The following is a 13832-nucleotide window of genomic DNA, read 5'->3' as shown; positions in this document are numbered from 1 at the left end:
TTCCCCAGGGAAGTCTCAGCGGGCCCAAGTCGGGGCCCTTTGGACTCAGTCCTGGCGCCTTAGGCGCCAGGCTCATAGCGGACCCCAGTCCTGGCGCCTTAGGCGCCAGGCTCATAGAAGAGGATATGTGTTTAAGTGCTTTGGTGCACACTTACCTGATGCAGACCTTGCTGCTTCATCCAGGCCCTCTTGAGGCCTGAATGGGACTACTTAACCTGTAGGACTACTTCACCACCCGGGTGTGGTCGGGGAAGGATACATACCTGATTGGTGGAAGGATACATACCAGGAACTTCTTCCAAGACTATTTAAACCCCACCCGAACAGCCACACATGCTTCGCGTTGTTCTGCACCTAGCAGCTGGACGCTCACCGTGTCAGCTCCTGCATCCTGACTTCAGCCACGCCTGCCAGCACCCTGGAACACCTGCAAGGGGAGAAAGGAAGAGAATAGGAGAAGAAAAGCCCTTACCTGCTAAATCTGCATCCCAGAGTCATTTCTCCAACGGCCCTGAAAAGGAAGACCTCATTTTAAAGGCATTTCGTTTCGATCGCTGCAGCGCTGCATTTTACTCACCTTTGCAAGGCGCTTCCATCTTCAGCAGCGATCTTCCGGATTCAGCTACGCCCCGGCGCCTAGAGGAAAAAAGACAAGAACAAAGGTGAGAGGGAGAAAAGGAATAAGGAAAGCTCAGTTTCCTTTTAAGTCTTACCTATTGGATTATTCCCACTGCATTTCGGGTCCTGCCGCTTCCTGGCATCTCCGGACCCCGGCCCCTATGGGGGAAAAAAGAGACATTGAATGAGCGAATGCAAAGACATTACCTGAGCGCTCATCCAGAACTGTTTCACTTCGGGTCGGCGCCATATCTCCGGCACTCCGAATCCCGGCCCCTAAGGGGAAAAAGACATAAGCATTAGCGCTTGCTGCAATTAGACAACAAACATTATTATTAAGCTTGAACTTTTGAACAGAACTTTTACAGCGCCTTACCTGAACAGTCAAGCTTACCTGAACTCCCATCAATCCTCAATCCAGTGAAGTAACTGGGTTTCAACGCGCCCCTGCAGCAGAAGCAGGATGGAGAGATCATCCTTCCAAACCCTAAGGTGAGGCTTCACAGGGAATCATGGGGGAGGTATCGTGGAGGGTTGGAAGGGAGTGGGAGGCTTGAGCATTGTTCCACAGTTGGTAATACTCCCTTTTCACGCACAGGAGGGTATCCAACGAGCCAGGGAAGCCAGAATAGAGGGGCCCTTCCTGTCCATCTTCAGAGTTCTGCGCCTTCGACGCCGCGCCTCCGTGGGAACCAGGTGAGCGTTAAACTCGTGTCACGAGTGGAAACTTCGGCAGGACCTAATGGAGAAGCTTTTCATCAAATGGGCCATCCTCTCGATTGACTTGTTTGCGACAGCAACGGACACAAAGTGCCGGAGGTTTGACAGCAGGTTCCCCCAGCAGAGGAGCACGGGGGACGCATTCTCATTCCTTTGTGAAGGCCTCTTTCTGTATGTGTTCCCCCCGTTGCCGTTGTTACTTTGAGTCATCTGTCAACTCAGACAGTGCCAGTGCTGGATGATCCTTGTCGCACCGGCGTGGCCGAGACAGATCTGGTACACGGAGCTTCTCAGCAGGTCAGTGTCTCCACCAGTCAAGCTGCCTTTGGTCACAGATCTGCTCGCCACGGAAGGAGGTGCCATTCTCCACCACGATCCAGGGTCGCTGAACCTGAAGGCCTGGCTCCTGCAGCGTTAGAATTCGGTGGCTACGATCTTCCAGCAGACTGCAAGGAAGTGCTTGCCAAGGCTAGGGCTTTGTCTACCTTGAAATGCTACGGGCTCAAGTGGGAGAGATTTGCTATTTGGTCCCGTTTCTAGAAGATCGACCCTCCGGTGCTTCCATATTTGCTATCATTGGCTAAATCGGGGCTGGCTCACGCGTCCATCAAGGTTCATCTGGTGGCTATCTCCCGCTACACCAGAGCCCCAGGACGACCCTCCTTGTCAAAGAATTAGTTAAAGGAATGTTTGACTGTTTTGCTCGTTCCCGCCGGTGAAGCTTAGTATGGTGCTTAGTATGCTCATTGGACCCCGTTGGAGCCTATGCATTCAGTCCCACTCAAGTTTCTGTCGTAGAAAACAGCTTTCCTCGTGGCCAGCAGCTCTGCACGAGTGGGCGAGATCCAGGCCCTATCCTCTAAACCAGCTTACTTGACTTTTCACGAGACACGTGTGGTGCTACGGACGCACCCCTCCTTCATGCCCAAGGTGCTGTCGGACTTTGATCTAAACGAAGCCTTTATGTTACCTGTATTTTTTCCGACGCCTTTGTCGCCGGCTGAGAGGACTTTGCACTCGCTGGATGTAGCTAGAGCACTGAAGTTTTATGTGGCCCGTACGAAGAGTTTCCGGAAAACTTCTCAACTTTTTGTGAACTTTGGTCCTGTGAACCATGGGAAGGCCCTGTCCAAGGCTTACATTTCCGGATGGATCTCCGGCTGCTTCACACACTGTCACCAGTTGGCAAATCGACCGCTGCCGGGCTGTCTGAGAGCCCACTCCACCAGAGCGATCATTGCAACAACGGTGTTCCTGTCTGGTGTGCCTCTGCTGGACATCTGCAGGGCTGCTACGTGGCGGTCGACACACACCTTCACCAGATTCTACTGCGTCGACCGGTATTCCAAGGAGGAGTCCAGAGTCTGCGCAACCTGTTCGCTTGAAGGTGAGCCTGGTGAGGAGGTAAGAGATGCTTATGTTGAGCCTTGCCACCTCCTGTGGTTGTGCATTTATGTACTCATATGTATTCTTTATTCATGAGCATCTGTATCCATGCAAGACCTCATGCTGGAGAAAGAAGAAGTTACTTATCTTAACTGTTGTTCTCCAGCATGGGTCTGGCATGGATTCACATGCAAACCCTCCCGCCTACCCCTCTGCGGCACTTCTCTTGGGCCTACTGCCACTTTACGTGCTACTAAATCTGAAGATGGCTGCCAGAGGAGGGGCTTAGGTAGAGAACAGTAATTGGCTGGTGGCAGTATGACCCAGAGACCAGTGATTGTTTGTTAGGAGAAACACAGTTCAGCTGTGCATCTCCCTACTGCTGCGCCCTGTTACCCTCGGGTTTGGTACGCATTAGAAATAAATAAACAAACAAACAAAACTGAAACTGATTTTTTCTTTTACCGAGGATTCCCAGCCTGACAACAGGGAATATTCACAAGCATGTGAATTCATGCCAGACCCATGCTGGACAACAACAGTTACAGGTAAGCAACTTGTTCCTTTCTTGAACTTGTGGGAGCCGGGGAGCTTCCGTCTGTCTTTTGTCATCTCAAGTCAGGATCCCGCACCTGGCCCCTCCTCCTCGGACTGCTGTTGTCTTCCACAGTCCATCATTAGTTTCCTTTATCCCTCTCTGAATATCATCCTCTGTCACACGTTTGGATTTATAGTACTCAAAGGCCATCGAGGAAGGGAAGCCCCATCGATACATCACCTTGTCAATCAGCCACTTGGTAAGCATAGCACACTGCTTTCTTCTGGCCAACGTATAGGCTGAGAGCTCTTGGTAAACGCTGATTTTGGCTGAGCCAAAGTCCAGCACCCCACTTTTCTGGCTTTCTCAAGGATCTTCACCTTTTCTGCGAAATAACAAAATCTCGCCAGGATCGTTCTTGAGCCTCTCGCACTCCCTCCCACTCGATGAACTTGGTCTATCGTGGTCTTGTCTCTTGCATCAGAGCCAAACAGGAGCCTGAGCACCTCTGTGATTGACCTCTTTGTCTGCCTCAGTCTCCCCATGAGATTATTCCTTCCTTCTCTGTTTTTAAAGTTGCCCATCTTCAACGATATCTCGGATTCTCTCCTCTCCAGCTCAGATAACTGCATGTCTATTTGGGTCTCCATGACATCGACAGAGGATTGATTTGACTCCAAACACTGGATCCTGTCATCAAAGGCATTCTATCTGTGCTCCATTTTTATCGAGCCCTTTGCCCATGTCCAACTTTATACCCCTAATTTCTTCTAGGAGCGTGGCTATATCCTTTTCCGTGGATACCGGGTCATCCTCCATGTTGGGATTCTGAACGGGGCCCCTCGGGTCTTCTTGTGCTACAGGGGCCTGGAATTGGAACTGCTTCAGCGAGTCTCTCCAGGACATGCAGCCCCGAAGCCCTGCTGCTAGCCCAGATCTCCACATCACCCAGGTACCTGAACTCACCACTTGCCCCTTTGGGCAGGCAGAAGAGAGTGGGGGCTTACCCCTGAGATCTCTCTCTCTCCTTTGCCTCCAGGCCTGTGATCCGTTTCCCTTGCCACAGGGGGGTGTCTATGCCACCCCTGGCCTTGTGTCCTGGGGCTTCAACCCCACCTCAAATCCACCTGGCCGTAGGCCTGTGAGCTCACCGTTAACACCTGGAGCTCACTTCCTCACCTCAGGGTTAACCGTCTTTAACCACTGCAGGGAAGCAGTGCCCAACCCAGGTAGTGCTTTGCACCTTAAAGAAATTCTTACATTTTTCAGTGCTTCAGTTTTGGGCATTGGTTAAAAGGGATAAGCTGTATTGCCTCTGTTTTTAACATACCACTTTGTTTCACAGAGACATGAGACCCTGAATTGTGATCATGAGAAATACATAGATCTAATTAGTTCTGTTATTGAACTAGTAAAGTTTGTTTTCTGTTCTGTTTTCACTTAAGAATGAATCGATAACCTGTATAAAATCAATGTATTCACCCCAAATAGTGTTCTTTACTCTGTATCTTGATGTTGTTTCTTGGCAGGTTAGAAACAAAGCACAGCAAGTGTTCTTCACAGCTCTGAGAACCTATAACTTCTGCTGCAGAGACATCATTCCTTTAGTTTTGGAATACTTGAGACCAGACAACCATGTCGTCACTCAACAGCAATTTAAAGTATGAAACTAAAATGCTTTCTTTTCAGTTTATATTTTGTAATTCCCACACAATGTTTTCTTTCTAAAAATGTGTTAATACTAGTCCCTCTTCGACCTGTGCTGGCTTCCTCGATGTTGAAATTATTCCCCATCGTCGTAATGGAGATTGAAGTCAAAAACACACATTTGTGGTACTGTAGTGGCTTTTTCTAAGATAACCAATGATATTTTAATTTTATAATCTATCTTAACATTTTCTTTGAGCAAGGTTGCATCAATGTTCTTACCAGTGTGTATACAAGCGAATTTCAGTGCACAGGAATGTAAGACCTGTAAAAAGATACTCTAAAATTCAATCCCATTTCCTCCATACTGTTGTGAAGCGTATCCAGGGCTCAAGTCGATGGTACACGCGGGGGGACGGAGTCCACCCACTTTATTCAGTGGGTGGACTCAGTCCCCCCAGCTAAAAGAGAAACATTGGATGTCCTCTTTGAATTTATGAATTAAAGCTGACCTTGCGGATCAACCCACAGTCACCAGGTTTGTAGGCCAAACACTTCACCATGGCACTATAAAACCTGATGAAAGATAACAAACAACTAAAGGTGAAATATCCCATTTCAGTACTGCAAGTCGCAGGGAAAACATTTATATTGGTTCTTGGAGTTTAAAACTTGTAAGAAAATATCCTGCCTTGGTTTTGTGTGTGTTGATTTTATGAAAGGCACATGCGAGTCGTCCTTTTAAATTTGGGTGGTTATGCAAAGCCAACTTAATGAAATGTGCATATTTTACCTTGATATGCTAATTTCTGGCACTGTCGCATCCCATTTATTTGTTGATGGGTCCCCCCACTTTAATTTTTAGGACTTGACCCCTGAACGTATCCATGCTACGTTGTGATCCATCAATTGAAAATGCTTAACTAAAGTGTTAGTACAATGATGTTATCTAAAATATACTACACTTATTTTGTATTCATGTGTGTGCCAAGATCTCAAAACCAGAGTCTACAGAATAAGGCAGCCAGGGCATGCCTTCACAGCAAAAGACAAACTCAAGTAACACCCGCCCTTAAAGCAGGACAAAATAAGATAAAGACCCTCTGTACAGTACACATGGTTTTCTATGGTGTAGGAGAAAGAGTTTGTTTCTGAAAAATATTGGCAATATAGGACTTCCCCACCCAAATCTGGCATAATGATTAACCCTAGCTTTACTTCCAAAAGCACAAAGGGAGGGCACATAGGATGTTGGTTGCCATGAGGTGGAGCAAACTGAATTTACTGCTGAGGTCACAATAAAGTTATTGATAGTTCAGTCCATGACTCCCTCATTCTCCCGTTCAGTAACGTTTCCTTGCTGGTGAATGTGCTTCACCCCACCAAGCTCAACCTTCATTGCCACTGAATAATCACAATCATGTTTGTGCAATGTCAGACTTACGATGAAGAGATCGCTGCAACATAGTGGAAGCGAAGAGACCACATGCCACAGCTAATCTGCTCCATTGGAGATTGGCACACCAAGGGTGCTGATGGAATGCAAGTCATGCTTGATAATACGCCTAAGTGATAAACACTATAGCTGCCTTAAACTATTACATTTTGTGGGTGAGCAGTGAGACGTCTAACACTTTTAGATATGGTTCAATACTGTGTTTATTAATTTGTGTTCTGGAAAGGGGGGTCGACCTATTTATACTACAAAATAATAAGGGAACAACAAATGTAAACGGTGTCATGACGGGAGAACGTAATCATGGGGCTTGCTCCAAATATCCCAAACCTTGAGGTATCGATGATCCAAACACAAAAGCTCCAAAATCTATTCTTACAATACTTTCCCCGCCTTGGGACACCCTACTCCACAAAGTAAAGTTCATATGAAGTGATCAATAGAAAGTCTTCAAAACCTAATGTTAACAAGTCCGTAATCTGCAGGCTACCTTAAGCTTTAACACAAGGTTCTAATGTCCAGCCAACAAGAGTTCCCCAAACCTAATCTACAAATGTTGAGCCCCAATTTAATAAAGCGCAATGAACGATGACCTTTTTGAAGGGTTTAATCAGTCTGAAACTATTCAGTTCAAACTTTCACCCAGCTAGGAAAGTATTTATTTTTGCTGCTTTCCCTTTTTACTTCACTGTCCTTGCTAAGCTCATCTGTTTAGGGGGCACTGATCAGTTATTACTGCTATCAGTGCAGGAGAACTGTATTCTCCATAATTAAATTCTCCATTTATCTTTTCTGCACACATCACATTACAGTGAAGTGTGGTATGGACACATTATGTCCCTGTAGATTTGTTGTTTGTAACTTTGTGGCTACTATCTCAATGTGTCGAAGTTGAGCTGGTGGCAGTGGATACTTTTCTACCATATTTGATTTAATTGCCTTGTGCACTTTTGCATTTTACAGCTTAATGCCAAATAGAGTACCATATACTCTAAATTGGCCATGCCAAGAGATTTTTGCCTGTCCTTTGGCCAGCTCGTTGTTTGACCTTCTTTCCGCTCTCGAAGAGCTGGAATTTCCATATATGTTGTCTTTTTTCAGGGAAAGAGTCTGCTTTCCTGGGCAACGTGGGTGTGTCTGTGTTTATGGTAGGATAAATAGGCTGGGTCTGTCTGGAATCATTCCACATCTATGTCAGTGTGTCTGTTGCTGGGCAGATTTGTTATCAAGGATTGAAAAATACCCAACCGGTTAGAATGGTGCAGATCCTTCCAATTGTTGGGCTGGGGGCGACTTCAGCTTGAATCCTAGATGAAAGGGAGATGCCTCCAGCCATTTAATATTGTCATCAGAGCCAAGACCCTTACGAAGAGGAGCATGCGATTGAAGACCCAGAAGTCTTCGTTGGAAACCAGCCAGCAGCACTTTCTTCAACCGTCCCGGACAGCCCCCGCTCCTTTGACAACTACAATACAATCTTCAGAATGCCTTCATCGGTGCTTCGACCCCTGGGTTAATTGGAACAACCATTCTTGATGCCTGCTTAAGGATCCTGCATTTGGAAGCCTTCAGAAGTCTTGCAAAACCATCCTGTGGGCAAACCAGCGCTGCCATTGGTGGGCTGGGCGCGACTCCATCTTGGATCCTGGATTAAAGGACTCCTTGAAGACATTCGGCAGATCATTGTTGAAGCCAAGCCCCCTACAAAGGAGAGCAGCCTATTGAAGCCCCAGACCACATTGTTGGAAGATCGCCAGCAGCCCTTTCGTCACTTGTCTGGCAAATCAGTGTCTCTGCAGATCACCAGAAGAAAATCATTGGTGCTTCGACCCCTGGAGCAATGGGAACAACCAGTTCTGACCTCAGCTCAAAGATCCAGCTGCTGGGATCCCAGTACCATCCTATGGACTAGTCAGGCATACCTCTAGGCTACTTTGTTGCGATGGACCCTGTCCCCGAGTTGAGCCGTGGGATGCTGCAGATCCTTTAACCAAAAGCATTTCCCTGAGGTTGTAGCTCTCCAACACAGAGGGGCCTTGCAGGACCAGTTTCTTTGTTTTCGTCAGGAGGGACGACTACCACGATTTCTTCTGAGCGGCCATTGCTGATTGCTGCGTGCATCCTATCCTTGGGATCCTGTGAGGTTGTCACCTAAGTATGTTCCATTCTTCAGTTCAATAGAGGTGCACATCTGTACAGCATCTAGAGTTGATTCATTAGCGCACAGAACCACAGACTAGCTGGACCTAAAACCTAATGCCAAAAGTTGAAAGACCCCTGGACCTCTCATCAGAACCCAGGCACGAGAAAAGGAGGCACCGCAAATTCATAAACTGCTACCATGGTCCCAGAGCAATCGGAGTATTGGGGTGAGTAAACCTACCTGTTTCAAATGTTCCCCCAACTCCATAGGGTTTAACAAGTGTAAAGTCCTTACCCAACTCACCCTTGCCTGACTATGAGCTGTGGAGTTCTGGTCAAAGATCCTCCCCCAGGCTTCCCCTAAGAACATTTCTTCAATTATTTTCTAGCTTTGAGACACTTACAAAATGCCTGTTTGCTTTTCCAACTCTTGTTAAAACTCTTAAAAATACTCTTAGCCTTTTCTAGAGAACTGCATTAGGACCTGTGACTCTAGGTCCCTTCTTTTCTACTTAGGAAAGGTCTTTTTTATGGTGTAGCTTATCATATAAGTTTTTGAGTTGTACTTTGAACTCCTTGATTTTCAACATATTAGTTCTCTAACTGATAATTACTTAATTGGTTCTTTGTATTTACTTACTTTGCTATTCTACAGTATTTAAAAACAGATCTGTTTACTAAAAGTGAAGTGCTAGTCTATATAATAGTAGTGAATGTTTTAGTGCTCCTTACGTGCACTTTTTCATTGATAAGAGTTTGTCTAAGGGCTGAATAAACAACTGCATTTTTATACATTCTGCCTAACTTACATTAAGCATGCTCTGTGTGTGCTTAACTGAAATCATCACCAGTCGAACTACTCAGATAGTTTTGTTAATGTTAAAGGTATTTATACCAATCACCGTCACCAACAGAATTGGGCCCCAGGGCTCAGACGGATCTATAAACAAGGAGGTGGGGTTGGGTTAGTGGGGTGAAGAGGGCATAGGAAAGCGAGAAGGTGGTGTCCTGTTGGCAGCTTCAGTTCGGTTTTCATTGTGCGCTAAGCTTGGGTGTGAATATTGTATTGATGCGAGTACTCGTGTGCTGTTGGTGCTGTTAGGCAGAATCCTGTGCAGTGCCCTTAGGGACCACTACACACAATTAAGGCCACAGGTGGCAATACAAGTTGTACCTTTGGTACAAGCCTGTACTACTATGTCAGAGTGGTAGCAGTGGTGGAGCAGCCAGGTTTATCTCAAGAGTATATGAGCAGTAGCAGAGATTACACAAAGGGTCCACAATTACTGTGACTCAAGCAAACTCAAGGTTTCAGGTAGAAAAATATAAGTACATTTATTTTTAAACCATTCGTTATAAACACAACACTTCTATTAAACTCAAACAAAAACCACACGTTAAATATACCACAACTAAACAATTCACTTTGTACAGTATGTCTCAAGGTAAGTACCCTGTGTTTGAATGAACCGGTGTTATGAACAAAACATGTTACCGTGAATACGATTGCGATCACTTTTTGACAGTTTCGTCTACTAAATAAACGCATATCCGTGACATGAAATGCTACCGGGGCAAAAACACACTTAGCACCTGAGATACCCAGAGGGAGTTCGAGGGAAAAATCACAGGCAATATTTTGGTTAGGCAGACAGAATCGAGAAACACTCAGAGACAAGAGTTCAAAAGTCAAAAGGGCCGGAGCCAGGGTCAAGTGAAAAACCGGGGGCCTGTTACCGAAGATCACACAGTCAGATAGTTCACGATTCAACATACCCAAGAGTACTTCGATATTGTCAATGTTCTCAAGCAAAAGTTATAAGGAGGAGGGGAAGACAAGGGCAAGCCTTGGAAATGAAGAAAAGGGGTTCACCCAGTTTCCTCAAGCAAAACACAGTACCTTATTCCAATGGTGCAGCTGGTGCCCTGGCAGTTGTTCCTGTTGGTTTCCCGCAGACCCACGATTCCTTGAGCCTCGTTGTGAAGCAGGACGTCTGATAGGGGTCTGCACCACACAGGGATGAAGCCGGCAGCAGCGACAACGAATAAAAGGTGCACTCCTTAAATACAGGAGAGGCTCTTCAAATGGCTATCCAGAGCACTACAGCAGTGTGCAGCGATTTCGACCAAAGAAGAGGATCCTCTGGCTGTGGAAGATGAGCTGGTTATCCCCACCAGGCTCAACGGAAGAAGACTCCGGACTGGATCTTCTCTTAATCGTTGAAGTGTGGATAGCTCAGGACTGCAGCAGGGCTTCACTGGGACGGGATAGTTGCAGCAGCCATCGTTCCCTCCGCTTCTCTTCGGTTCCTTGTAGTTCCAGTGACGACTCTCTGACTTCTAGCCCAAGAGACCTGCCTTTTCTGCGCAAAACCCCCATTCACACAGTCTGGCTGTCAATCACCCAGCAGGGGGGTTGTCCACCTTAGCCAATCATGGCAAAGTGAGACTTGGGTTTCCTAGGATACCCTGTGCAGGGGGTGACTACACCCCTCCCTTACATTCAGGCCACCTAGACACCCAGGCGCCTGGTGGAGGGCTTCTGAGCAGAAGCCCGCCAAAAGACGGTGAACAAAGAAGGCGAACCTAGTTTGCAGCGCAAGTAAAACACAAGAAGGACTTTAACAAAAAGAAATGACGAATAAACACAACCGGAGCCAAAAGAAAGACGATTTGGTCCAGCGGGTTTATGTTAGAGGCTAATATAATAGCCAAGAACAATACCACGTGTATCTAGTATAATCGCGTTAGGAAAGTTAGGGTAGATACCACTGCCACCAGCCAAGTCTAAATGTTAAGAGCGAAACAATGCTCTAGGAGGTACAGATAAAAAGGGATACGAATTAACCCTTTCCAGTACTCCATGGAAGATGGGGTGTACTGGATCTGTGGTAAATTGACTTTAAAAGTTAATGGCAACTTTACCCTTTTCTGTGGGACTGTAGTCAGCCTCAGAAATGGAGTCGGGGGAAGTCTCAAAGACAATCCTGTGCCACGGCTGGTGCTGGGTGATGCACAAAAAGAAGAGGGCTACTGAAGTGATGTACTTCAGAGTCCACAATCATAAAAACAGAGAAATACACATGGCAAAACATGGGTAAGAGTGGCGGAAAAGCTCACACTCTTACCAAGTGGAAAAAAATAAACTCCAGAAGTCCAGCAAAGCTACTGGGGGACTCGCTAGGTGAGGGAAATTAGCCATAAATGAGAATTCTCCCTAACAGGTGCGACGTATGTGTTTGTTTGTTGCTGCAGTGTGATGAAGTACGTGCGGTTTGCTGTGTGAGAAGTGGTTGTGTGGGTATTTGTGCGAGTTAAGTATACAGAAATTTGAGCTTCTGGGTTAGTTTTTAACCAGAACAGGGGGGCCTCTGTGATTCCAATATGTCGTCACTTCTCCCCGACGGGGGGCCGCTTCCCATGAAACTAGGTTGGTGAGGCCACTACACGATAGTCCCCCCTGGATGTGGTGCTCAGTGGAAGGATCTCATGGGAAGAGACCTCCCCTCTGGGGACTCGGGAGAACGCGTTATACCCACCCTCCAACGATACACCCCATCAGTCCTTGGACCCCACTTCCAACACAAACTCCCATAGTGAGAGTAGCCCATGTGCTTCTGGAACATCTGTGAGGTTGACATAACCAAAGGTACTGGGACGAAGAAGATCCTTGAGCCCTGAAGGTTTCCCTGACCCAAGGACTGGGACGAGCTGGCCCGTACGAGGAATAATGACTGAAATGGCAACCACCATTGCAGGGGTTTGTTGCCAAGTGAGCCGAAGCAGAGAGTGGGAGAAATGGGGGGTCACGGCTCCGCTTCCAGAAGCGAGGTTTCTTCCTCATGGTCCTACTTGGCAGGAGAGTGGGCCAAACCGAAGCGAGAGAAGCCAGGATTTGGGACCTGAAATCAGAAAATAGCACAAGTCTTCTTTTTCGTCACAGTACTTGGTAAAGAGAGCCACCAAGTGAGTCCAATCAAAGAAGAGAAGCCAGTGTCGGAAACCCTTCTAACATTTGAGAACTGTGTATTTGCAGCTACGTGAAACGTAGAACATGGGGGAAGGGAGTCATTCACCCTGCAGATCTGGAATTGTGCAAACAAGTGAAACGATACCAGGAGAAAGGAGTCATTCGCCTGGTTACCAAGACCAGGAAATTGAGACATGCTCCCTAGTTGTGTTGAACTGCAAGATACTAGGATAAGGGAGTCATCCTCCTAGTAAACAAACTTGTTAGGAGTTTCTGATACAGACTGTTAGATGAAATGCAGGGTATCTGTCATGCGGAACTGCTCGAACTTCGTCTTTTGTGTTTTGAACTGGGGAAGGGAGCCAATCCCCTAAGAAGAAGCCAGTACTTCGAAACAAACTTCTATCCCCAGTCCAGAAGATGGGAGCCATTCTTCTGGACCAAGAAGATCTACTTTCTCTTTAGTTTAGTATTAAGTGTTTAGGGAAAGAAGTAGGATTTGCCACAGGACGGTGGACTACTGATTTACACTGACATTCTGACAGAGCCATTAGTCTTTTAGTTGAGGCAGGCAAACCCCTCATAAAGGTGGGTAAAGTTGGGCTTTCTGTTTATTTTCCTAAACAATAAAAGTGTATAGCAACCTGGATCTCATGTCCACCGCACTCCCTCGCAATTACTTTATTTTCGATTATGTTTTTTACCAGCAAATTTGTCGGACTGCCATGTGCGCTGCCTTTGCGCCGAGCCTGGCTATCACTTATACGGCATGGTATGAGCAACTTTGTTTTTTCCTTGGACACACCCTATCCACTAATCTCTAATAAAATGGCGTATGTATATTGACGATATGATCTTTGTCTGGACAAGTACTCAGGAATATTTGGCAGATTTTTTTGCATGGTTAAATGGCAGCAGGATCCATATTTAGTCACTATGACAGCAAGCACTGAGGAGATTCAATGTTTGTATTTACGCCAGGTCACAAAGAAGGGAAATTGAGCTGCAGCCTCTTTAAAAAGGCAACAGATCAAAATACTCTACTGCACTTTTAAATCTACTATTCAATGCCTTTGAAACAATCTACCATAAGGCCAATACCTTGGGGTGCGGTGGAATTGCTCCAAACTCAACGATTTTTACAATCGTGCTGAAAAACGGAGTGCCCACCTCAGGGCTAGGGGGTACCTAAAAAAAAAAAACGGTACCTTCATGTAAAAGGCCAAAGCCCCCCCACCCCCCACACCCCTCTGAGAAGCCCTGCCTAGTCCAGGTGCGCAGAGAAATGAGGACAACAGAAGGCCTCTGTGACAACTTATTGTCCGAATAAATGCAGATACAGGAGAATTATCAGA

General features: G+C 46.4%; 1 protein-coding gene across 3 annotated transcripts in view; it reads left to right on the top strand.

The window, feature by feature from the left end:
- Positions 1–13832, top strand: part of PSME4 (proteasome activator subunit 4) — a 3386216-nt gene that overhangs the window by 1846451 nt on the left and 1525933 nt on the right. For all 3 annotated transcript variants that reach the window (XM_069608231.1, XM_069608232.1, XM_069608230.1), the window contains one exon: positions 4792–4923. In XM_069608231.1, coding sequence (XP_069464332.1) covers positions 4792–4923 — 132 coding nt within the window. The remainder of the gene's footprint in view (positions 1–4791; positions 4924–13832) is intronic.

Source organism: Ambystoma mexicanum, chromosome 4q (genome assembly GCF_040938575.1).
Source record: "Ambystoma mexicanum isolate Mex_15411 chromosome 4q, UKY_AmexF1_1, whole genome shotgun sequence".
Lineage (NCBI taxonomy): Eukaryota > Metazoa > Chordata > Amphibia > Caudata > Ambystomatidae > Ambystoma > Ambystoma mexicanum.
This window is presented reverse-complemented; position numbering and strand designations above follow the sequence as displayed.